The 27,272-nt window shown below is 46.0% G+C and overlaps 1 protein-coding gene across 1 annotated transcript in view; it reads right to left on the bottom strand.

The window, feature by feature from the left end:
- Nucleotides 1–3,557: 3,557 nt before the first annotated feature.
- The window catches only part of LOC123491486 (DNA-directed RNA polymerase II subunit RPB1-like), a 163,982-nt gene continuing 140,267 nt past the window's right edge, over nt 3,558–27,272 (bottom strand). Inside the window, exon 3 of the mRNA XM_045222296.1 lies at nt 3,558–3,574. Within this exon, the coding sequence (XP_045078231.1) occupies nt 3,558–3,574 (17 nt within the window). The remainder of the gene's footprint in view (nt 3,575–27,272) is intronic.

Here is a 27,272-nt window from a genome sequence, read left to right as displayed (position 1 = left end):
CTCCACACCTCTCACTTCACACCTCTCACTTCACACGTAACACCTCTCACTTAACACCTCTCACTCCACACCTCTCACTTCACACCTCTCACTCCACACCTCTCACTTCACACCTCTCACTTCACACTTAACACCTCTCACTTAACACCTCTCACTTCACACCTCTCACTCCACACCTCTTACTTCACACCTCTCACTTCACACTCCACACCTCTCACTTCACACCTCTCACTTCACACTTAACACCTCTCACTTCACACCTCACACTCCACACCTCTCACTTCACACCTCTCACTTCACACTTAACACTTCTCACTCCACACCTCTCACTCCACACCTCTCACTCCACACCTCTCACTCCACACCTCAGTGGAAATTGAAGTTGCTGCCAGGATGTTGGTCCTGTCCTAACTAAGCATTTGAGTCTTCATATAGTAAGATATCTTATAGTAATATATCTAGAGATTATTGTAATATCTTTCTCTTACTTTATGGCTTTGGAAATGCCTACAGATTGAAGATCTACTCACTCAGTTGGAGGTTGGATGTTTTTCTGTGCTGTGCTTTTTCCTACCAGCTCTCACAGTCTCACAACAGAATTAGACGTTCATCCATGTTTATCAAACGTCAAATTTCGAAGTTGTTCCAAACGTCACATTTCAAAGTGTTTAAGGTCAAGTTTAGGCATTAACTCTGAATTTTTAAGGTTAGGCATTAACTCCGAATGGATAAGGTTTGGGATAGGCTTAAAACAAAAATATAAAAAACAACTTTATATCGCTGAATTTGAACTTGCAACCTTTGGAATCAGAGGCAGATGCTTACGCCCATCCGTCATCCCAAGCCCGAGCAAAACCGAAACCTACTTGAAGGTAACAGCGCTCACTGTTGCCCCTAGTGGCCGGTTTCCACATCATCTCCCGACTTTCTCAGACATGGATGGAGGTTGGATAGGTTTTATCACACGTGACCTGGCTGGCTTTTTCTGCTGGTTGTCGTTTTGCTGGGTAGTCCTTGGCAGTCTTTGGTATTAAAAATCCTTTCCAGGTAATTTTGTCCAAATTATTATTATTATTATTATTTTATTTTTTTCCGTAATTTTAGCAGACGCTCTTATCCAGAGCAACTTACAGTTAAGTGGGTGCATACATAAATATATTAATTTTTTTCCTCTCTCTCCTTTCCTCTCTCTCCTTTCCTCTGTCTGCCCCTCTCTCTCCTTTCCTCTCTCTCCCCCTCTCTCTCCTTTCCTCTCTCTCCTTTCCTCTCTCTCCCCCTCTCTCTCTACTTTCCTCTCTCTCCTTTCCTCTCTCTCCCCCTCTCGCTCCTTTCCTCTCTCTCATTTCCTCTCTCTCCCCCTCTCTCTCCTTTCCTCTCTCTCCCCCCTCTCTCTCTTTCCTCTCTCTCCTTTCCTCTCTCTCATTTCCTCTCTCTCCCCCTCTCTCTCCTTTCCTCTCTCTCCCCCTCTCTCTTCTTTCCTCTCTCTCCTTTCCTCTCTCTCCCCCTCTCTCTCCTTTCCTCTCTCCTTTCCTCTCTCTCCTTTCCTCTCTCTCCTTTCCTCTCTCCCTCTCTCTCCTTTCCCTCTCTCTCCTTTCCTCTCTCTCCCCCCTCTCTCTCATTTCCCTCTCTCCTTTCCTCTCTCTCCTTTCCTCTCTCCCCCCCTCTCTCCTTTCCTCTCTCTCCTTTCCTCTCTCTCCTTTCCTCTCTCTCCCCTCTCTCTCCTTTCCTCTCTCTCCTTTCCTCTCTCTCCCCCTCTCTCTCTTCTTTCCTCTCTCTCCTTTCCTCTCTCTCCCCCTCTCTCTCCTTTCCTCTCTCTCCTTTCCTCTCTCTCCCCCTTCCTCTCTCCTTTCCTCTCTCTCCTTTCCTCTCTCTCCCCCTCTCTCTCCTTTCCTCTCTCCTTTCCTCTCTCTCCTTTCCTCTCTCTCCTTTCCTCCCCCTCTCTCTCACTTTTTCCTCTCTCTCCTTTTCCCTCTCTCTCCTTTCCTCTCTCCCCTCTCTCTCCTTTCCTCTCTCTCTTCTCTCTCTCTCCTTTCCTCTCTCTCCTTTCCTCTCTCCTTTCCTCTCTCTCCTTTCCCTCTCTCTCCTTTTTCCTCTCTCTCCCCTCTCTCTCTCCTTTCCTCCTCTCCTTTCCTCTCTCTCCTTTCTCCTCTCTTTTCCTCTCTCCCTCTCTCCTTTCTCTCTCTCCTTTCCTCTCTCTCCTTTCCTCTCTCTCCCCTCTCCCTTTTCCTCTCTCTCCCCCCTCTCTCTCTTTCTCCTCTCCTCTCTCTCCCTCTCTCTCTCCTCTCTCCTCCTCTCTCTCTCTCCTTCTCTCTCCTTTCCTCTCTCTCCCCTCTCTCCCTTTCCTCTCTCTCCCTTTCCTCTCTCTCTCCCCCTCTCTCTCATTTCCTCTCTCCTTTCCTCTCTCTCCTTTCCTCTCTCTCTCCCTCCCTCTCTCCTCTCCTCTCTTCCTTCCTCTCTCTCTCCTTTCCCTCTCTCCCCTCTCTCTCTTTCCTTTCCTCTCTCTCCTTTCCATCTCTCTCCCCTCTCTCTCCTTTCCTCCTCTCTCCTTTCCTCTCTCTCCCCCTCTCTCTCCTTTCCTCTCTCTCTTTCCTCTCTCTCCCACCTCTCTCTCCTTTCCCTTCTCTCTCCCTTTTCCTCTCTCTCCCCCTCCTCTCTCCTTTCCTCTCCTCATCTAGCCTCTCTCTCCTTTCCTCTCTCTCCTTTCCTCTCTCCTCTCTCTCTCCTCTCCTCTCTCTCTCCTTCCTCTCTCTCCTTTCCTCTCTCCCCCTCTCTCTCCTTTCCTCTCTCTTCCTCTCTCTCCTTTCCTCTCTCTCCTTTCCTCTCTCCTTTCCTCTCTCTCCTTTCCTCTCTCTCCTTTCCTCTCTCTCCCCCTCTCTCTCCTTTCCTCTCTCCTTTCCTCTCTCTCCTTTCCTCTCTCTCCTTTCCTCTCTCCCCCTCTCTCCTTTCCTCTCTCTCCTTTCCTCTCTCTCCTTTCCTCTCTCCCCCTCTCTCTCTCTTTCCTCTCTCCCTTTCCTCTCTCTCCTTTCCTCTCTCCCCCTCTCTCTTCTTCCTCTCTCTCCTTTCCTCTCTCTCCTTTCCTCTCTCCCCCTCTCTCTCCTTTCCTCTCTCTCCTTTCCTCTCTCTCCCCCTCTCTCTCATTTCCCCTTCTCCTTTCCTCTCTCTCCTTTCCTCTCTCTCCCCCCCTCTCTCCTTTCCTCTCTCTCCTTTCCTCTCTCTCCTTTCCTCTCTCTGCCCCTCTCTCTCCTTTCCTCTCTCTCCTTTCCTCTCTCTCCCCTCTCTCTCCCCCTCTCTCTCCTTTCCTCTCTCTCCTTTCCTCTCTCTCCTTTCCTCTCTCCTTTCCTCTCTCCTTTCCTCTCTCCTTTTCTTTTTTGCCCTTCTGCGTCACTTTCTACACAGAAGATCTCCACTAAACACAAAATCAACATGTTTGTCGCTCTCGCTCTCCCCTTCCCCCCTCCCTCCCCCCTCCCTCCCTCCTCCCTCCCTCCTCCCTCTCCTCCTCCACCTGTCCTTCCTGCCCAAGGGTTGACAGGATAGTGTGTGACACCACTTAGCACTTAGCCGATGTCACATCCTGTGAGAGTGAGGACAGAAAGGTGAGGGGGACAGAAAGTGACAGAACACCTTTTGAACTTTACCATGGAGTAGAAGTAGGAGGATTTATACCTATACCACACACACACACACACACACACACACACATGACCCACCTGTGGAATAATGTGTATCATCATTCAGCAAAACAACAACCAGCAAAAGAAGCACAACAGAAACGTGAAAATACCTGAAAATACCATCCAACCTGGAACTGAGTGAGTAATGTTCAGTCTGAAAATACCATCCAACCTGGAACTGAGTGAGTAATGTTTAGTCTGAAGCTACTTCTAAAGCCAAGAAGAAAAATTGATTACAGTAATCTCTAGATATTTTACTTTATAAAGACTGAATAGAATAGAATAGAATAAAACTTTATGGTCCACCCAGGATGGACATTTTTCTTTGGCATCACCTTCCATTAAAATGATCACATACACATACATTCTCACATCATACACATTTAAACCAGTCAGTCCATCATACTGCATAAACTAAAAACAAGATTACCACACCAGACTGTTATACTGAACGTGAGGATGGTCTCCACCAGCTCAGATTACCACACCAGACTGTCATACTGAACGTGAGGATGGTCTCCACCAGCTCAGATTACCACACCAGACTGTCATACTGAACGTGAGGATGGTCTCCACCAGCTCAGATTACCATACCAGACTGTCATACTGAACGTGAGGATGGTCTCCACCAGCTCAGATTACCACACCAGACTGTCATACTGAACGTGAGGATGGTCTCCACCAGATCAGATTACCACACCAGACTGTCATACTGAACGTGAGGATGGTCTCCACCAGCTCAGATTACCACACCAGACTGTCATACTGAACGTGAGGATGGTCTCCACCAGCTCAGATTACCACACCAGACTGTCATACTGAACGTGAGGATGGTCTCCACCAGCTCAGATTACCACACCACACTGTCATACTGAACGTGAGGATGGTCTCCACCAGCTCAGATTACCACACCAGACTGTTATACTGAACGTGAGGATGGTCTCCACCAGCTCAGATTACCACACCAGACTGTCATACTGAACGTGAGGATGGTCTCCACCAGCTCAGATTACCACACCAGACTGTCATACTGAACGTGAGGATGGTCTCCACCAGCTCAGATTACCACACCAGACTGTCATACTGAACGTGAGGATGGTCTCCACCAGCTCAGTTTACCACACCAGACTGTCATACTGAACGTGAGGATGGTCTCCATCAGCTCAGATTACCACACCAGACGGTCATACTGAACGTGAGGATGGTCTCCACCAGCTCAGATTACCACACCAGACTGTCATACTGAACGTGAGGATGGTCTCCATCAGCTCAGATTACCACACCAGACGGTCATACTGAGCGTGAGGATGGTCTCCACCAGCTCAGATTACCACACCAGACTGTCATACTGAACGTGAGGATGGTCTCCATCAGCTCAGATTACCACACCAGACGGTCATACTGAACGTGAGGATGGTCTCCACCAGCTCAGATTACCACACCAGACGGTCATACTGAACGTGAGGATGGTCTCCACCAGCTCAGATTACCACACCACACTGTCATACTGAACGTGAGGGATGGTCTCCACCAGCTCAGATTACCACACCAGACTGTCATACTGAACGTGAGGATGGTCTCCACCAGCTCAGATTACCACACCAGACTGTCATACTGAACGTGAGGATGGTCTCCACCAGCTCAGATTACCACACCAGACTGTCATACTGAACGTGAGGATGGTCTCCACCAGCTCAGATTACCACACCACACTGTCATACTGAACGTGAGGATGGTCTCCACCAGCTCAGATTACCACACCAGACTGTCATACTGAACGTGAGGATGGTCTCCATCAGCTCAGATTACCACACCAGACGGTCATACTGAACGTGAGGATGGTCTCCACCAGCTCAGATTACCACACCAGACTGTCATACTGAACGTGAGGATGGTCTCCACCAGCTCAGATTACCACACCAGACTGTCATACTGAACGTGAGGATGGTCTCCACCAGCTCAGATTACCACACCAGACTGTCATACTGAACGTGAGGATGGTCTCCACCCTCTCCAGAACATCCTGGCTGACCCCAAACCCCTTCAATTTCCTGATTAAAAACAGGTGCTGGCTTGCATTAAAACAGTTTTTTTTTTTTTTTTTTTACATGACTTCCCCCTGTACAGAGGTCTTCACAGTACCCCTTGGATATTTAAAATAACACTGCACGGAAAGAGTACAAAAATAAGCTCCTCATAGACAGTCCAGAGACAATGGTCAAACCCTACACCCCAACCCGAACACTTTGTTAGGCCACCTCTGGTCTCTTGGCCGTCCCACCCCTACGGGAGGGCAGCTCCCGCTCAGCCCAGTCCAAGCTCTTCTCTGTCCCGGCACCCCAATGGTGGAACCAGCTTCCCCCTGAAGCTAGGAGAGCAGAGTCCTTGCCCATCTTCCGAAAACATCTGAAACCCTACCTCTTCAAAGAGTATCTTTTAAAAAAATCACACAGCACTCCCCCTCGCACCACCTCCTCACCCCGACTCCCCCTCCCCCGTAAAAAAAAGCCTTTCGTAAACTAACACTCCCACTTGACTTTTCCCCCCTACTAGCATTGACTTTGCTGATAGCTACTTTATTGAGGAAAAGTGTACTTACTGTGACTGTGATATATGGGTGTCCCACCTAGCTATCTTAAGATGAAAGCACTAACTGTAAGTCACTCTGGATAAGAGTGTCTGTTAAATGACTCAAATGTAAACCTTTCACTCAGCACACAAGGGACAAACACCTAGAGGTGACAACATTCCCTCCCCAATATGCCCCCCCATTACACAATTACGACAACATAACCAACAAAAACGGGTCACAACTCCTGCAGCTCTGTCGCACGCTGGGTCTCTCTGTCTGTGTCTCTGTCTGTGTCTTTGTGTCTGTGTCTGTGTCTGTGTCTCTGTCTCTGTCTCTATCTCTGTCTCTGTCTCTGTCTGTGTCTCTGTCTGTCTGTCTGTGTCTCTGTCTCTGTCATGTCTGTGTCTGTGTCTGTGTCTTTGTCTTTGTCATTGTCTCTGTCTCTGTCTCTGTCTCTGTCTGTGTCTCTGTCTCTGTCTCTGTCTCTGTCTCTGTCTGTGTCTCTGTCTCTGTCTCTGTCTCTGTCTGTGTCTGTGTCTGTGTCTGTGTCTGTGTCTGTGTCTTTGTCTTTGTCTTTGTCTTTGTCTTTGTCTTTGTCTCTGTCTTTGTCTCTGTCTCTGTCTCTGTCTCTGTCTCTGTCTCTGTCTCTGTCTCTGTCTCTGTCTCTGTCTCTGTCTCTGTCTCTGTCTCTGTATGACTGGCTGCCTGTCTCCATGAAGATCCCATTTACATTCATTGGCGTGTCTCTGATAATTGTTTAGCGTCCCAAATGGCACCCTTACCATAAATATAATATAGCTGCATAGTTAGCATAGTTAGCATTCTCCTCATTGTCCCAGGTTTAACAAGAGCTACGTCCCAAATGGCACCATTTTCCCTATATAGTGCACTACTTTTGACCAAGTAGTGTACTATATATAGGTAGAGCATGGCGCTTGCAACGCCAGGGTTGTGGGTTCGATACCCACGGGGGGCCAGTATGAAAATGTATGCACTCACTAACTGTAAGTCGCTCTGGATAAGAGCGTCTGCTAAATGACTAAAATGTAAATGTAAAATATAGGGAAAAGGGTGCCATTTGGAAGGTAACGATTGTTTAGCCTGGGACAGTGAGGAGAATGCTAATGATATTAACGATACAGCTATATTGTAACCTTTGATGGTTAGCATTCAGGCCCGTTTTCACCACACAACCATAAACATTGTTCTCTTTCCGACAGAGAGTGAGTTTTTACTTTTTCCTGTCTGGATTTAGGCCCAGTGTACCATTTGATTTCAAGCAGTTGTGACAAATGTAAGAAATATTACAAAGTAAGTGATTGTTGGCTACACCTTTATAAGAAGTACTATATAATTATGAGAATTTTTTTTTTTGTGTGTGGCTTACTTGGTTAATACTCCTATACACAGTAGTGATGTTACCTAGCCAGCTGCAAACACATCAATACATTTGTTTATTTTTTACATACTTCATCATTTAACAACATGGCTGCTAAACTGATGGTCTATTATTGACAAGAAGCAGTGTGTCTGTGGGTGGGCCAGAAGCCAGAGTGATTGACAGCTTAAGAGATACTGTAGACCCCTCCCCCCTGGGGCTCAGTGTGTAAACACCTGACACACAGACCAGACAACCAATTAACACACCAGATACAAACCAGATGACCAGTTACGACACTGTATACAGACCAGATGACCAACTAGGACACTGTATACAGAACAGACGGCCAATTGCACCTCCGACGTAAACCAGACGACTTGATTGACCAATAAATAAACAGGTAGTCAATCAATGTATTTAATTAAGTTCTGCAGCTGAATTAGGCAATTGAGGAGAAATGAGCTTCCATCTCTACACAGTTACTGAAAGTCTAAGTCTATATTCAATTCTCAGTTTGTTTACATGACAAATGTACTACATCAGTCTCTTATCACAGTATGCCAAGTGCCCTGAGTCTACGAGAGAGACTAAAGATATATAAACTGAGGCACAGTCTCACCCAGACCTATAGCACAGGAAGAGAGCGCACTGGTGCATTTCCTGTGAGTCGTGTCATGTGGAGAAATCTCAAACTAATCTAAAACTAATGTGTAACACCCACTTACCAACAACACATTCAATTATACTGTATATATTCACTTTACTGTATATGGTATCTATTTTTGAAGCAACGGGTGAATCTCAATAGTCTGTCCTTGATTTCTTGCATCCTCCTTGGATCCTTTCTTCCAATGTGTGGTGAGAAGGAGGTGAGGATAGACGACGCAAGGAATCAAGGAAATACAGTTGAGATTCACCCAGTGTCTAACTAAGCCCACTGAGATTCACCCAGTGTCTAACTAAGCCCATTGAGATTCAAACAGTGTCTAACTAAGCCCACTGAGATTCACCCAGTCTCTAACTAAGCCCATTGAGATTCACCCAGCGTCTAACTAAGCCCATTGAGATTCACCCAGTGTCTAACTAAGCCCATTGAGATTCACCCAGTGTCTAACTAAGCCCATTGAGATTCACCCAGTATCTAACTAAGCCCACTGAGATTCACCCAGTGTCTAACTAAGCCCACTGAGATTCACCCAGTGTCTAACTAAGCCCACTGAGATTCACCCAGTGTCTAACTAAGCCCACTGAGATTCACCCAGTCTCTAACTAAGCCCAATGAGATTCACCCAGTGTCTAACTAAGCCCACTGAGATTCACCCAGTGTCTAACTAAGCCCACTGAGATTCACCCAGTGTCTAACTAAGCCCATTGAGATACACTCAGCGTCTAACTAAGCCCACTGAGATTCACCCAGTGTCTAACTAAGCCCACTGAGATTCACCCAGTCTCTAACTAAGCCCACTGAGATTCACCCAGTCTCTAACTAAGCCCATTGAGATTCACCCAGTGGCTAACTAAGCCGATTGAGATTCACCCAGTGTCTAACTTAGCCCACTGAGATTCACCCAGTGTCTAACTAAGCCCACTGAGATTCACCCAGTGTCTAACTAAGCCCATTGAGATTCACCCAGTGTCTAACTAAGCCCATTGAGATTCACCCAGTTTCTAACTAAGCCCATTGAGATTCACCCAGTGTCTAACTAAGCCCACTGATATTCACCCAGTGTCTAACTAAGCCCACTGAGATTCACCCAGTGTCTAACTGAGCCCACTGAGATTCACCCAGTGTCTAACTAAGCCCACTGAGATTCACCCAGTCTCTAACTAAGCCCAATGAGATTCACCCAGTGTCTAACTAAGCCCACTGAGATTCACCCAGTGTCTAACTAAGCCCACTGAGATTCACCCAGTGTCTAACTAAGCCCATTGAGATTCACCCAGTGTCTAACTAAGCCCACTGAGATTCACCCAGTCTCTAACTAAGCCCATTGAGATTCACCCAGTGTCTAACTAAGCCGATTGAGATTCACCCAGTGTCTAACTAAGCCCACTGAGATTCACCCAGTGTCTAACTAAGCCCACTGAGATTCACCCAGTGTCTAACTAAGCCCATGGAGATTCACCCAGTGTCTAACTAAGCCCATTGAGATTCACCCAGTGTCTAACTAAGCCCACTGAGATTCACCTAGTGTCTAACTAAGCCCATTGAGATTCACCCAGTGTCTAACTAAGCCCACTGAGATTCACCCAGTGTCTAACTAAGCCCACTGAGATTCACCCAGTGTCTAACTAAGCCCACTGAGATTCACCCAGTGTCTAACTAAGCCCACTGAGATTCACCCAGTGTCTAACTAAGCCCACTGAGATTCACCCAGTGTCTAACTAAGCCCACTGAGATTCACCCAGTGTCTAACTAAGCCCACTGAGATTCACCCAGTGTCTAACTAAGCCCACTGAGATTCACCCAGTGTCTAACTAAGCCCACTGAGATTCACCCAGTCTCTAACTAAGCCCACTGAGATTCACCCAGTCTCTAACTAAGCCCATTGAGATACACCCAGCGTCTAACTAAGCCCACTGAGATTCACCCAGTGTCTAACTAAGCCCACTGAGATTCACCCAGTGTCTAACTAAGCCCACTGAGATTCACCCAGTCTCTAACTAAGCCCATTGAGATTCACCCAGTGGCTAACTAAGCCGATTGAGATTCACCCAGTGTCTAACTAAGCCAACTGAGATTCACCCAGTGTCTAACTAAGCCCACTGAGATTCACCCAGTGTCTAACTAAGCCCATTGAGATTCACCCAGTGTCTAACTTAGCCCACTGAGATTCACCCAGTCTCTAACTAAGCCCATTGAGATTCACCCAGTGGCTAACTAAGCCCATTGAGATTCACCCAGTGTCTAACTAAGCCCATTGAGATTCACCCAGTGTCTAACTAAGCCCACTGAGATTCACCCAGTGTCTAACTAAGCCCACTGAGATTCACCCAGTGTCTAACTAAGCCCACTGAGATTCACCCAGTGTCTAACTAAGCCCACTGAGATTCACCCAGTGTCTAACTAAGCCTTAATGAGACCGCTGTCATCATGTTTCCTATAGCTGGTCTGTTACTCTGTGACTATAGTCCCTAACCTGTCTCTCCTCTCCTCTCCTCTCCTCTCCTCTCCTCTCCTCTCCTCTCCTCTCCTCTCCTCTCCTCTCCTCTCCTCTCCTCTCCTCTCCTCTCCTCTCCTCTCCTCTCCTCTCCTCTCCTCTCCTCTCCTCTCCTCTCCTCTCCTCTCCTCTCTCTTCCCTCCTTCAGAGATTATACAGTAATGAGTGGTCTAGACATGGTTGATCAGGATTAGAGGGACAATGTGGCTGAGGTCACCATGTGTGTGCGTCTGTCCACGCTGTCCAGTCCAGGAAAGAGAGAGAGAGATTTTTTGGGGGGGAGGTTTGGAAAAGGGTGCTGGAGAATAAAATGTTGCCATTTCCCCTATCTCTACCTCTCTCACTCCCTCCCTATCTCTACCTCTCTCACTCCCTCCCTATCTCTACCTCTCTCACTCCCTCCCTATCTCTACCTCTCTCACTCCCTCCCTATCTCTACCTCTCTCACTCCCTCCCTATCTCTACCTCTCTCACTCCCTCCCTATCTCTACCTCTCTCACTCCCTCCCTATCTCTACCTCTCTCACTCCCTCCCTATCTCTACCTCTCTCACTCCCTCCCTATCTCTACCTCTCTCACTCCCTCCCTATCTCTACCTCTCTCACTCCCTCCCTATCTCTACCTCTCTCACTCCCTCCCTATCTCTACCTCTCTCACTCCCTCCCTATCTCTACCTCTCTCACTCCCTCCCTATCTCTACCTCTCTACTCCTCCCTATCTCTACCTCTCTCACTCCCTCCCTATCTCTACCTCTCTCACTCCCTCCCTATCTCTACCTCTCTCACTCCCTCCCTATCTCTACCTCTCTCACTCCCTCCCTATCTCTGCTTCCATCTTTTGACATTTTAACCACGTTTTCTCTGTTTTTATTGTCCCTGTTTAGTCCAGGTGTGGCCTCTGTCTCAGATATCAGAGACGATACAGATGTAGGATCTTAATTTGATCACCTTGTTGCAGGAGAATGCAGGAAATGTAAAACTTGTAGTGTAGTTGAGGTTTAAAACGGCTTCTGAAGTTTGTAATTTCCACTTTGACATTTTATACTTGATTTTCCCTACAAAAATGTCCATTAATTATAATCCATATAATAATTAATCCCCAGTTCCTGTTGCTGCAGGATTCTTTTCCGTGCTGTAGCAAACTGGCTCAAATGAAGATGCTACATCTGTAGGTGTCTATGCCATAAAGGTTGTTGACATAGGTGTGTTTTCACCTCTCTGAAGCTGCCTCCCAAGTGGAACCCTATTCCCTGCACTGTGAACTACTTTAGACCAGAGCTCTATAGGACTTCATATGATCAGCGCTGTCCATCCACAGGCTTTACACAGATATTACAAAACACACACACACACACACACACACACACACACACACACACACACACACACACACACACACACACACACAATCCCAAGACAACCACATGGAGCTAATTTCCAATTATTTCCTAAACATTCCAGGCTTGGAAGGTCAGTAACCCTAACCAAGGGAATGACATCCTCAAGTAGGTCAAATAGTAAACACACTGGATGGGCTTGGAAAATAGCCCAGGGCGCCAGGATAGCACAGAGACTAATCAAGACCACCTTAACAGCACCAGGATAGCACAGAGACTAATCAAGACCACCTTAACATGGTCAACATCCATATAACTGTAATTCCCAAGGATGTTGGTTGCGGTCCACCCAATATAGGTTCACTATAGAATCTGCTATTTTTGCAACCTTAGATATAGAATCTACCCAATATGTTGTCGCTATAGAATCTGCTATTTGTTGCAACCATAGATATAGAATCTACCCAATATGTTGTCGCTATAGAATCTGCCTTTGTTGCAACCATAGATATAGAATCTAGATTATATTTCTATGTTTGCTGCTGTGAGAAAGACGCCACCCTCTATTGGCCCAGGTCTAAAGTAGTGCACTATAAAGGGAATAGGGTGTCCTTAGGGAACAACCATTTACACCCCCCTATAATACACTGTGTCATACTGAGATAGACTGTCACTGTTTCTGTAAAAAAATATCCACACACACAGTGGGGGAGTGATAACAGAGAAGTGCTAATGTCCGTTAATGATGCTGTTGTCTCCAGACGATTGTAAATCAACCAAGAGATTAACACCCAGGAGAGGAGGGAATGAGGTGTGTGTGTGTGTGTGTGAAGTGTGCGATCTGCGCATGCATGTTAATGAGGGCCATGTGGAGGTTATAGAAGAAATCGCTGTAAGCCTGTGTATATGCCTTTAATTGGGGTAGAGGAAGAAAGATAATTTGTATAAATGGATGAGAGGGAGAGAGAGACATCCCTTGAATTGAATTTGAATTGAGAGACAGAAAGAGAGAGAAAGAGAGATTGACAAATATTTTGAGGGAGTATTTGAGGGGACCCCGGCATTCTCATGTTTTGGCAGCGATAGAGTGACTTCTCACCCCTCACCCCTAACCCTTCCCACTGAGTATCCCACAGGAAGGGAAAGTGACACACAGAGAGAGAGAGAGAGAGAGAGAGAGAGAGAGAGAGAGAGAGAGAGAGAGAGAGAGAGAGAGAGAGAGAGAGAGAGAGAGAGAGAGAGAGAGAGAGAGAGAGCGAGAGAGAGAGAGAGAGAGAGAGAGAGAGAGAGAGAGAGAGAGAGAGAGAGAGAGAGAGAGAGAGAGAGAGAGAGAGAGAGAGAGAGAGAAAGAGTCTCTAGGGAGAGAGAGGATGTGAGAGAGCTTTCACAGGAGACACATGACCGCAGGTTGAGAGACACTGTTCTACACTAAGGAAAAACAGCTGCTATTTAGAACCTAAAATGGTCCTATGGCTGTCCCTGTAGGAGAATCCTTTGAAGAACCCTTTTTGGTTCTAGGTAGAACCCTTTTGGTTCTAGGTAGAACACTTTTGGTTCCAGGTAGAACCTTTTTTGATTCTAGGTATAACCCTTTTGGTTCCAGGTAGAACCCTTTTGATTATTTTCCACATAGGGCTCTACATATAACCCAAAAGGGTTCTACGTGGAACCAAAAAGGATTCTCCCAGGAACCAAGAAAAGTTATCCTATGGGGACTGCCAGTGTAGAATCTTCCATTTAGCCAGAAGGGTAAATGATGGAATGTTAATTCCTCTGAAACATTCTGGAATGTAGTCTTCCATTTAGCCAGAAGGGTTAGTGATGGAATCTAAATTCCTCTGAAACATTCTGGAATGTAGTCTTCCATTTAGCTAGAAGGGTGAATGATGGAATCTAAATTCCTCGGAAACATTCTGGAATGTAGTCTTCCATTTAGCTAGAAGGGTTAGTGATGGAATATAAACTCCTCTGAAACAAGGAAGAAACTCATGTGTTCTTCTGATGACATCACAATGACGTAGATTGCTATTTGCTTATTGGCTAAATTCACATATTTTCTCTGTTCCAGAGTGCTCTCACACTTTCATCAAGTTGCATCACCCACTCACACCCTTTAAATAGAAATGCATTCTCTTTCTGTGTCTTCTGTGTAAGTCATGTGTGTCTTAGTAAGAGCATAGAGCTCCATGTTATAAATGTCCCTAACCCTCAGAGTAATGTCTGTCATTACTGATTAATCAGTCTGGAAATAACCAAACCAACACACATTCACATGTATGCACACATGGGCGTATGCACACACACACACACACGCGCGCAGGCAGGCACGCACACACAGTACACACACACACACACAAACACGCATACACACAAAATATGTTTTTCTGTCTATTTCTCCCTCTCTTCCCTCTCCCTCACCGCTATATTTCACTCTCCTCTATCTCTAATCCCCCCTTTTCTAACGTCTCACACCTCTCTTCCTCTGACATACACCTTCTCCCTCCCTCCCTCTCTCCCTCCAACCCCCACACACCTCTCCCAGTACAGTACTGTCTCTCTCTCTCTCTCTCTCTCTCTCTCTCTCTCTCTCTCTCTCTCTCTCTCTCTCTCTCTCTCTCTCTCTCGCTTCCTTTCTCTCTCTCTCTCTCACTCTTTCTCTCTCTCTCTCTCTCTCTCACTCTTTCTTTCTCTCTCTCTCTCTCTCTCTCTCTCTCTCTCTCTCTCTCTCTCTCTCTCTCTCTCTCCTCTCTCTCTCTCTCTCTCTCTCTCTCTCTCTCTCTCTCTCTCTCTCTCTCTCTCTCTCTCTCTCTCTCTCTCTCTCTCTCTCTCTCTCTCTCTCTCTCTCTCTCTCTCTCTCTCTTCTCTCTCTCTCTCTCTCTCTCTCTCTCTCTCTCTCTCTCTCTCTCTCTCTCTCTCTCTCTCTCTCTCTCTCTCTCTCTCTCTCTCTCTCTCTCTCTCTCTTCCTTTCTCTCTCTCACTCTTTCTCTCTCTCTCTCTCTCTCTCGCTCTCTCTCTCTCTCTCTCTCTCTCTCTCTCTCTCTCTCTCTCTCTCTCTCTCTCTCTCTCTCTCTCTCTCTCTCTCTCTCTCTCTCTCTCTCTCTCTCTCTCTCTCTCTCTCTCTCTCTCTCTCTCTCTCTCTCTCTCCTTCTCTCTCTTTCTCTCCTTCTCTCTCTTTCTCTCTCTGCTTTGTGGTTGATGCGAGTAAGAGTAAGGAGAGAGAGAGAGAGAGAGAGAGAGAGACAGTCCTCTCCTCTCTCTGTCCTCTGCTATCTCTGTCCTCCCCTCGCTCTGTCCTCTCCTTTCTCTGTCCTCTGCTATCTCTGTCCTCCCCTCGCTCTGTCCTCTCCTCTCTCTGTCCTCTGCTATCTCTGTCCTCCCTCGCTCTATCCTCTCCTCTCTCTGTCCTCTGCTATCTCTGTCCTCCCCTCGCTCTGTCCTCTCCTCTCTCTGTCCTCTGCTATCTCTGTCCTCCCCTCGCTCTGTCCTCTCCTCTCTCTGTCCTCTGCTATCTCTGTCCTCCCCTCGCTCTATCCTCTCCTCTCTCTGTCCTCTGCTATCTCTGTCCTCCCCTCGCTCTGTCCTCTCCTCTCTCTGTCCTCTGCTATCTCTGTCCTCCCCTCGCTCTGTCCTCTCCTCTCTCTGTCCTCTGCTATCTCTGTCCTCCCCTCGCTCTGTCCTCTCCTCTCTCTGTCCTCTGCTATCTCTGTCCTCCCCTCACTCTGTCCTCTCCTCTCTCTGTCCTCTCCTCTCTCTGTCCTCTCCTCCCTCTGTCCTCTCCTCCCTCTGTCCTCTCTTCCCTCTGTCCTCTGCTCTCTCTGTCCTCTCCTCTCTCTGTCCTCTCCTCTCTCTGTCCTCCCCTCGCTCTGTCCTCTCCTCTCTCTGTCCTCTGCTATCTCTGTCCTCCCCTCGCTCTGTCCTCTCCTCTCTCTGTCCTCTGCTATCTCTGTCCTCCCCTCGCTCTGTCCTCTCCTCTCTCTGTCCTCTGCTATCTCTGTCCTCCCCTCGCTCTATCCTCTCCTCTCTCTGTCCTCTGCTATCTCTGTCCTCCCCTCGCTCTGTCCTCTCCTCTCTCTGTCCTCTGCTATCTCTGTCCTCCCCTCGCTCTGTCCTCTCCTCTCTCTGTCCTCTGCTATCTCTGTCCTCCCCTCGCTCTGTCCTCTCCTCTCTCTGTCCTCTGCTATCTCTGTCCTCCCCTCACTCTGTCCTCTCCTCTCTCTGTCCTCTCCTCTCTCTGTCCTCTCCTCCCTCTGTCCTCTCCTCCCTCTGTCCTCTCTTCCCTCTGTCCTCTGCTCTCTCTGTCCTCTCCTCTCTCTGTCCTCTCCTCTCTCTGTCCTCTCTTCCCTCTGTCCTCTCCTCTCTCTGTCCTCTCCTCTCTCTGTCCTCTCCTCTCTCTGTCCTCTCCTCTCTCTGTCCTCTCCTCCCTCTGTCCTCTCCTCTCTCTATCCTCTCCTCTCTCTGTCCTCTCCTCTCTCTGTCCTCTCCTCTCTCTGTCCTCTCCTCCCTCTGTCCTCTCCTCCCTGTCCTCTCCTCCCTCTCATTTGATTGACTCCATCTCTTAATCTGTAGTAGTCTGTTATGCTCACCCCCTTGCCCCTTCCTGATCTCTATTTCATTCCCTTTCCCACCTCTCTCTCTCCCACCCCTCTCAATTCAACTTCATTTCAATTTAAGGGCTTTATTGGCATGGGAAACGTATGTTAACATTGCCAAAGCAAGTGAAGTAGATAGTAAACAAAAGTGAAATAAACTATAAATATTAACAGTAAACATTATATGCAGAAGTTCCAAAAGAATAAAGACATTTAAAATGTCATATTATGTATATATACAAATAGTTTAAATACAAATGGGAGAAATAAATATACATAAATATGGGTTGTATTTACAATGGTGTTTGTTCTTCACTGGTTGCCCTTTTCTTGTGGCAACATGTCACATCTTGCTGCTGTGATGGCACACTGTGGTATTTCACCCAATAGATATGGGAGTTTATCAAAATTGGATTTGTTTTCCAGTTCTTTGTGGGTCTGTGTAATCTGAGGGAAATATGTGTCTCTAATATGATCATACATTTGTCAGGAGGTTAGGAAGTGCAGCTCAGTTTCCACCTCATTTTGTGGGCAGTGTGCACATAGCCTGTCTTCTCTTGAGAGCCAGGTCTGCCTACGGCTGCCTTTCTTAATAGCAAGGCTATGCTCACTGAATGTGTACATAGACAAAGCTTTCTCTCTCCCACCCCCTCTTTCACCCACCTCCTCTCTCTCTCACCCCCTCTTTCTCCATCCCTCACTTTCCCCCACTCCCCTCTCTCCCCCATCGCTTTTCAAAAGCCAACCAGAGGTAGTAGCGTACATGTGTAGCTGGTTGCTATGTGGGTTCCATGACAACCGTCATGGATTTCACATGGAGCTCACGTATTCAACGGATGTGTGTGTGTGTGTGTGCGTGTGATTCCCCTCACGTATCAGCGGATGGAATGGATTGAACTAGAGTTCTCTTGGGGAGAATTTAATTGAGAGCCTAGGATTTTTCTATTTGTTTACATTTCAATGAGTGTGTGTGTGTGTGTGTGTTTGTGTGAGAATCCGCCATTTCCTGAGAGGGTCAGAGTCAAATGTAATCTATTCTCAGCTCATCACACGCCCATGCATCCCTCTGTCTTTCTTTATGTTCACATGAACAGCATGACTATTCATGGCTGCACTGCTACAATCACCATTCCATGTGTGTGTGTGTGTGTGTGTGTGTGTGTGTGTGTGTGTGTGTGTGTGTGTGTGTGCATGTGTGTGTGTGTGTGACTGCTTAAGGCTGTGGCAAATCTGGCAATCCCTGTCAGCACCGTTCTGTACTGTTACTAATCTGTCTCTGACATGGCACTGCCAAACAGGACGGCTTTACTTGCCTCCCAAATGGCACCCTATTCCCTATGTAGTGCACCACTTTTGACCAGAGCCCTATGGGGCCCCCTAAGGGCCCTGGTCTAAAGTAGTGCACTATAAAGGGAATAGGATACCATTTAGGACACAACATTTGTGTGCCACTCTGCCCGCCTCACCCGCTGCCCAGCAAATCTGTCTACCCAGGATTACTTCCCAAATACCAGGGCTTTGTCCCAAATCACACCCCCTTACCTATATGGTGCACTTCTTTTGATCAAAAGTAGTGCGCTATTTGGGACAAAAACCATGGGATTGGTCTGTTTCATCAGGCTGTGGGGTCGCAGGGATTTGTGGGATAGTGGAGGGTAGAGGTTGAAGGTTAGAGGGGACTACACAGATGTAGGATCTTCATTTGACCAGTTTCTCACAGCAGGAAAAGAATCCTGCAGCAACAGGTCATGTGACATATTGTGTGGATTATTATGATTCGTGGACATTTTTGTAGGGGTTGATACATTTTTCATTAGGGGAAAATCAGGTCTGACATTTTAAGGTGGAAATTACAAACTTTAGGAGCCTTTTTAAACCTTGAATACACTACAACTTTGCATTTCCTGCTGTACAGGAAATGTCCTGCAACAACATGGTGATCAAACTAAGATCCTAAATCTTTATATAGAAACACAAATCTCCTGTTTGATAAGTGTTAGGTAAGAGATAACACAAAACACACACTGACACTCTCACTAACATGTACTTTAGTACACAGACACATGCACAAACACACGCACACACAAACACACACACACACAAAAACACACACACACAAAAACACAAACAAAACACACACACCCAAACACAAAAACACACACACACATGGGTGCATGAGCGCAAAACGCACATTGACCACCATCTATGAATACCATTATAAACCAATATGAGTTTTGTGTTTTCTGTGTGGGTTTTTTGTATGTCTCTTTCTCCCTTGGAAAACTGAAAATGCCTCATCCTCTCCTTTACTTCTTGTTAGAAGACAAGAGGAGGAAGGACGCTACGGGAGAATAGAGCCAGCCAAGACAGTATAGAGGCAGCCAGCCAAGACAGTATAGAGGCAGCCAGCCAAGACAGTATAGAGGCAGCCAGCCAAGACAGTATAGAGGCAGCCAGCCAAGACAGTTTAGAGGCAGCCAGCCAAGACAGTATAGAGGCAGCCAGCCAAGACAGTATAGAGGCAGCCAGCCAAGACAGTATAGAGGCAGCCAGCCAAGACAGTATAGAGGCAGCCAGCCAAGACAGTATAGAGGCAGCCAGCCAAGACAGTATAGAGACAGCCAAGTTTTACTGATAGACCTTATGATGGATGGACAGAAAGATGATCTCAACATTTATATGAAAAGTTGTTATTACCCCTCACACTCTCTCTCTCTCTCTCTCTCTCTCTCTCTCTCTCTCTCTCTCTCTCTCACACACTCTCACTCTCTCTCTCACTCTCTCTCTCTCTCTCTCTCTCTCTCTCTCTCTCTCTCTCTCACTCTCACTCTCACTCTCACTCTCACTCTCAATTTAATTTCAATTTCAATTTAAATGCTTTATTGGCATGGGAAACGTATGTTAACATTGCCAAAGCAAGTGAAGTAGATAGTAAACAAAGTGAAATAAACTATAAATATTAACAGTAAACATTATACTCAGAAGTTCCAAAAGATATACAGTGTTGTAACAATGTGCAAATAGTTAAAGTACAAATGGGAAAATAAATAAACATAAATACGGGATGTATTTACAATGGTGTTTGTTCTTCACTGGTTGCCCTTTTCTTGTGGTAACAGGTCACAAATCCTGCTGCTGTGATTGCACACTGTTGGTTTTCACCCAGTAGATAAGGGAGTTTTATCAAAATTGGGTTTGTTTTTGAATTCTTTGTGGATCTCTGTAATCTGAGGGAAATATGTGTCTCTAATATGGTCATACATTTGGCAGGAGGTTAGGAAGTGCAGCTCAGTTTCCACCTCATTTTGTGGGCAGTGTGCACATAGCCTGTCTTCTCTTGAGAGCCAGGTCTGCCTACCTTTCTCAATAGCAAGGCTATGCTCACTGAGTCTATACATAGTCAAAGCTTTCCTTATGTTTGGGTCAGTCACAGTGGTCAGGTATTCTGCCACTGTGTACTCTCTGTTTAGGGCCAAATAGCATTTTAGTTTGCTCTGTTTTTTTGTTAATTCTTTCCAATGTGTCAAGTAATTCTCTTTTTTTTCCTCATGATTTGGTTGGGTCTAATTGTGTTGTTGTTGTTGTTCTGGGGCTCTGTGGGGTCTGTTTGTGTTTGTGAACAGAGCCCCAGGATCAGCTTACTTAGGAGACTGTCACGCCCTGACTCAGGGGACACTTATATGTTGAGTCAGGGTGTGTATATTCCTTGTTGTGCTTTTCTATGTGTGGTATTCCATGTGTCTATTTCTATGGTTGGCCGGGTGTGATTCCCAATCAGAGGCAGCTGTTGCTCGTTGTCTCTGATTGGGGATCATACTTAGGCAGCCAGTTTTCCTGCCTGTGTTGTGGGATCTTGTTTGTGTTCGGTGAGTTTGGGCTTGTTAGTGTATAGCCTTCCGACGTCACGTTTCGTTGCCGTTTGTTGTTTTTGTATGTTTATTCAGTTCAACAAACATGTATGCATTTCACGCTGCGCCTTGGTCTGACCCGTTCATCAACGACCGTGACAGAGACTCTTCTCCAAGTTCATCTCTCTGTAGGTGATGGCTTTGTTATGGAAGGTTTGGGAATCGCTTCCTTTTAAGTGGTTATAGAATTTAAAAGCTCTTTTCTGGATTTTGATTAGCGGGTATCTGCCTAATTCTGCTCTGCATGCATTATTTGGTGTTTTTGTTGTACACAGAGGATATTTATGCAAAACTATGCATGCAGAGTCTCAATTTGGTGTTTGTCCCATTTTGTGAATTCTTGGTTGGTGAGTGGACCCAAGACCTCACAACCATAGAAGGCAATGGGTTCTATAACTGATTCAAGTATTTTTAGCCAGATCCTAATTGGTATGTCGAATGTTATGTTCCTTTTAATGGCATAGAAGGCCCTTCTTGCCTTGTCACTCAGATCGTTCACAGCTTTGTGGAAGTTACCTGTGGCGCTGATGTTTAGGCCGAGGTATGTATAGTTTCTTGTGTGCTCTAGGGCAACGGTGTCTAGATGGAATTTGTATTTGTGGTCCTGGCAACTGGACCTTTTTTGGAACACCATTATTTTTGTCTTACTGAGATTTACTGTCAGGGCCCAGGTCTGACAGAATCTGTGCAGAAGATCTAGGTGCTGCTGTAGGCCCTCATTGGTTGGGGACAGAAGCACCAGATCATCAGCAAACAGAAGACATTTGACTTCAGATTCTGGTAGGGTGAGGCCGGGTGCTGCAGAATGTTCTTGTGCCCTCGCCAATTTGTTGATATATATGTTGACGAGGGTGGGGCTTAAACTGCATCCCTGTCTCACCCCACGGCCCTGTGGAAAGAAATGTGTGTGTTTTTTGCCAATTTTAACCGCACACTTGTTGTTTGTGTACATGGATTTTATAATGTCGTATGTTTTTCCCCCAACCCCACTTTCCATCAGTTTGTATAGCAGAACCTCATGCCAAATTGAGTCAAAAGCTAAGAAGACTTTGCCTTTGTTTTGGTTTGTTTGTTTGTCAATTAGGGCATGCAGGGTGAATACGTGGTCTGTCGTACAGTAATTTGGTAAAAAGCCAATTTGACATTTGCTCAGTACATTGTTTTCAATGAGGAAATGAACTACCCTGCTGTTAATGATAATGCAGAGGATTTTCCCAAGGTTGCTGTTGATGCATATCCCACGGTAGTTATTGGGGTCAAATTTGTCTCCACCGTTTTGGATTGAGGTGATCAGTGCTTGGTTCCAAATATTGGGTAAGATGCCAGAGCTAAGGATGATGTTAAAGAGTTTAAGTATAGCCAATTGGAATTTATGGTCTGTATATTTTATCATTTCATTGAGGATACCATCAACACCACAGGCCTTTTTGGGTTGGAGGGTTTGTATTTTGTCCTGTAGTTCATTCAATGTAATTGGAGAATCCAGTGGGTTCTGGTAGTCTTTAATAGTTGATTCTAAGATTTGCATTTGATCATGTATATTTTTTTGCTGTTCTTTGTTATAGGGCCAAAAAGATTGGAGAAGTGTTTTACCCATACATCTCCGTTTTGGATAGATAGCTCTTCGTGTTGTTTGTATAGTGTTTTCCAATTTTCCCGGAAGTGGTTATGTGACAGGTTAAAGGACATATTCATAGCCTGTTATACACTAAAAAAGTATTAGTAAGTTCATGGTATGTAAGGATCTTAAAATATCTAAGGTTAAAAAGAGAATGCATCCAGTACTAGTTCATAGAGATTGATAAAATGCATAAATGTGTTTAAAATCCGTCAAGAGTCAAAGGGTTAATATTGTAAGAGGAATGTGTAAATGTTATATTGACTACTTTATTTTGTGGTGCCTAATTTAAGGGTAAAAGTGTTCATCTGTGATCTACTAAATGCTCTTAATCTATGAGCCTGAGATCGATTGCTCTGGTCTCCACCCAACTTCCTGGGGAAATCGCGGTCTTTTTTCTCATTACACTAAATTTGTCAGTGAGGAAACATAACTGCGTCACGTTCGTGATTATTTCTCCCCTTTTTTCAGGTACGTTATTGATATGAAACGAGTTAATTTGAATGTAATAACTTGCTAACCTGTGAAGAGAGTTTAAGGTATGTGTTAGTAACATCTTGAGGAAGTTAGAGTTAAGTTGAAGAGAGTTATTAGGTGCGTGTGTGACTGTAATCTGCTTGGTTGCAGCGATAGCTTCGTACTGAGAGTAGCTGCCATTTTATGCTAATTGTGAATGAATATGTGCGTTGTTAATATAATATTTGGGGTTATTTGTATAATGTGTTTCGAATACTTTGTTGACATGGTTGATAAATGTAGTTATGGGTTACTGAGCTAAAGCTACTTTGTGTTTGACAGTTATATTGAAACATTTGTATATGTTTTAGTGAATTACAGTTTATGCTGTTGTGACTTGAATAAGCTTTGTACCCTACAAATCTCTGGTTCCTGTAGATCTGTTGTTCTGTAAAATGTGGTATTTTTGTAAAATCATTACACTAAATTTGTCAGTGAGGAAACATAACTGCGTCACGTTCGTGATTATTTCTCCCCTTTTTCAGGGGTGTAACATTTTGGAGGCTCCGCTGAGATTGCTGCTCAGATGTCCGGCTTCCACATCCTGGTCGCTGAATTCTGAGCCAGCTAAATCCCTACATAACAACCCAGGCAGGCTGCAGTGAGGGAAGTGTTGCTGTTCGAGGGGGAGCTGGAAGTTGGTGGTTAAGTACGTGTCAACTGAGGCCGTTGAGAGACCATCAGAGACAGTAAGGACCATCTAATTCAGAGTCAACTCCTGCACAGTAAAGGTTCCTCCTGTCCTGTCAACATGACAACCGCCTTGGAAGAACTACAGGAAGAGGTAGTAGGAGAATTGCACACCCTGACTAAAGACAAGTTACTAGACGTATGTGATTTCCTTGACATATCAGGCGAACAGAGAAGAGTTGTTCAAGACAAATCCCGCATATCATTGATGACTCACATTATGATGTTCCTTGAAAGAGAGGAAGTTGCAGAGTTAGAAGATGGCGGCATGTCGGAATTATTGCTACTTAAAGACAAAATGACAGAGATGATCAGTGGCATAGATAGCAAGACAGGGCAAACTGACCATGATATTGAAACAGCCAGAACACATCACAGAATAGAGGGACTGAGAACTGTAACCCCACAACAAGGGGTGGGAACTGAGCAGAGTACTGCAGACCAAGCCAGTGATTCTCTGCGCCAGCCCCAACCCCCTGCCCATCTTCAGAGGAGCATGCAGCTCTCACCCAGTGCACAGCCCGGCTCATACTGGCGCAAAGAGTTAAAAATTTCTGGTCAGATAGGTGAACCGGGCCAGAAAGATAAACTGACTTTTTCCAGCCTTGCCCATCAGATTGAGAATGGACTTAACAGAGGCTATCCTGAGGTAGAAATAGTAGACGCAGTAATCAGGGCTATTTCTCCAGGCTCACAGCTACGCAGCTACTTGGAAGGTAAACCCCAGCTAACTCTTCCCACACTTAGATGCATCCTGCGTTCCCACTTCCAAGAGAAGAGTGCAACAGAGCTTTACAAACAGCTAGCTTCAGAAGCACAGCATAGCAAGGAGACCCCTCAAAGCTTCCTGATGCGCGTCTTAGATTTGAGGCAGAAAGTACTATTTGCGTCCCAGGAGTCAGAATCAGGGCTTAAGTATGACCCTGCTCTAGTCCAGCGCATGTGTTTACACACAGTCCTTACAGGTCTCCAGAGTGACAGTATCAGGATAGACATGCAGCCTCTCCTGCTTGATAGCGAAACATCAGATGAGGTTTTGCTAGAGAAGCTTAACATTGCTTGTGCTAATGAGTTAGAAAGACGAAACAAAAAGCGTTTTAATGCCCCACAGCCTGCTACAACTGTAAGTGTAGTCCAGTTAGAAGATACGCCATCTGCAAAGTGTCCTGTGAAGGAAGCCAAAGCTAAGATACCCGCAGAACTATTAACAGAGTTGGCTGAACTTAAGACAGGTGTAGCTTCCCTAAAGGTCTCAGTGCAGAGATTGCTCAGATTAAGGAGACATTACAGCAGCCTATGTTTCAGTCATCGCCTTATGCCCATGCCCCACTTCCAGTTAGGAGGCCAGATAGGGACCCCCAGCCACCTGTTTCCCAGCAGCAGTATTACAGCAACTACAGTCAGCCCCAAGCACCTGACCCTGCGCAGTATCAATATGCACCTAACCTGTATACCAACCGCTCTGCTCAAGCTCCAAGGAGGTGTTTTGTCTGCCAGCAGGCCAGAACAGATGCACGCTGCACACACTGCTTCCGATGTGGGAGTGGGGAACATTTTCAAGCTGGATGTAAAATCCGGGGAGTCAGACCATCCAAAGAGGCCCCCTTTAAACGGGGAAGGGTTACCGCTGAGGGACAAGTGTTAACCGGTAGCTACCAAAAAGTCCCAGAAATGTGCAAATTGTGCCAGAGAAGAGTCATTTGAGAACCTGAAACAATGTTCATCATGTAAAGAGACACTGTACTGTTCCAAAGGATGTCAAAACCAACATTGGACTAAACATAAGGAAAAATGCACTCACCTGAAAATTGACTCTACCTGTGAAAAGCTTTCCTGTACAGAAGAAAATGCCCACTCTTTACCATCCCTAGCTCAAGGTTGCCACCCCCATAAGGTCACCTCGCTAGTCGGTAGACAGTGCCTTGTTGAGTGTCACCTGAATCGCCACCACCTCCAAGCTCTATGGGACACAGGCTCTCAGGTATCGGTCATTGATGAACGATGGAAAGCGGAATCTCTCCCAAACGCAAGGCTGAGGGATGTTTCAGAAATTCTGGACTCACCTGATGATCTAAGATTGACGGCAGCAAATGGGACTGAAATGCCGTACCTGGGATGGATTGAAACAACTTTTCGGCTAGCCTCTGAAACTGACCAAACGAAGGAACTGATCATCCCAGTGCTGGTAATGAAAGGCTGTCACCTATCTCATCCCATCATAGGTTTCAATGTTATTGAGCACATCCTGACAATGACCGAAAAGACTAAACGGTACAGTACAGTGAAAAAAGCTTTCCCAAGCCTCAAAAGAAATAAGGTGAGGGCTTTTATACAGGCTGTTAGCGCAGAACAGACAGATGAATACGCAGTGAAGACCAAGAAAGAGAAGGTTGCTGTACCAAAACACAGTAGCATTCAGATTGAGTGCCGGGTAGCTTCCCAGCCTTTCAAAGATGACATGACAATGCTTTTCCAGCCAGACCTGAACCCGCAGTGGCCAGATGAACTTGAGTTCTTTGACACACTAGTCAGAGTTAAGAAAGGTGTTTTCCAGTTGTCATGCTTGATGTCTCTAACCCCACTGACCACGACATTGCCCTGCTAGGACGCACCATAATCGGTACAGTACAAACCATTATGACTGTGTTACCTGCCCAAGTCTTTGAAAAAGCTGTCACCCCAGCCACAGTGAATCACACTAGTGTTCAAACTCCATGTACTGCTACTGAACAGTGGGATCCACCAGTAGGTTTAAGTCACCTAACCGAAGAACAGAGAGAGGTTGTTAGGAAAATGCTTAGAGAAGAGTGTCACTCCTTCTCCAGATCAGACAATGACATTGGCTGCATTGAACGATTGAAAATGACTATTTCTCTAAAGGACTCTGAACCAGTCAAGCGCACATACATGTCAGTGCCCAGGCCACTGTATCAGGAGATGAAGGGTTACCTTCATGACCTCATAGCCCAGGGTTGGGTTAGGAAGTCAAACTCTTCATATTCTTCACCTGTCGTGTGCGTTAGGAAGAAGGACGGGACCCTCCGGTTGTGTATAGATTACAGAGACCTGAACAGAAAGACACATCCCGACCGCCAGCCCATCCCCCTCGGGTCCAGGACATCATGGACAGTTTAGGTGGTAATTCCTGGTTCTCCCCTTTTAGATCAGGGAAAAGCATATCACCAAGGGTTCATCTCGGAAGAAAGCAGATCACTGACAGCATTTGTGACCCCATGGGGACTCTATGAGTGGATACGTATGCCATTCGGCCTCATGAACGCTCCTGCAGCTTTTCAGCGTTGTATGGAGGAATGTTTGGAAGGGCTCCGGGACAACATCTGCATTCCTTATCTGGACGACACGCTAGTTTTCAGTAAAACTTTCGACAGCCATGTGAATGATGTGCAAAAGGTTTTGCAGCGTCTCAGAGAGTATGGCATCAAACTCAAGCCAAGTAAGTGTGATCTCTTTAAACCCCAGGTCCGTTATTTGGGCAGAATAGTGTCTGCAGACGGCAGCAAAGTTGACCCAGCCGATTTTGAAGCAGTAAGAGCATTGAAAGAGATCAGACCACAGACTGTGGGCCAGCTCAGAAAAAATGCTTGGTTTACTCACTTACTACAGACAGTACATCAAAGACTTTTCTAGGAGGGCCAGCTGTCTGTATGACCTCCTGAAAGCAGATTCAGAGAAATTACCTGACCACCCACGGAAAGCAAAAACAAAGAAAGTAAGTCATGTGGTGCCCTCAAACAAGCCAATCCTGTGGACTGACCAGCATCAACAGGCACTTGAACAGCTGATTGAGTGTCTGCTTCACCCACCAGT

This window comes from Coregonus clupeaformis, chromosome 8, assembly GCF_020615455.1.
Source record: "Coregonus clupeaformis isolate EN_2021a chromosome 8, ASM2061545v1, whole genome shotgun sequence".
In the NCBI taxonomy this organism is placed as follows: Eukaryota; Metazoa; Chordata; class Actinopteri; order Salmoniformes; family Salmonidae; genus Coregonus; species Coregonus clupeaformis.
This window is presented reverse-complemented; position numbering and strand designations above follow the sequence as displayed.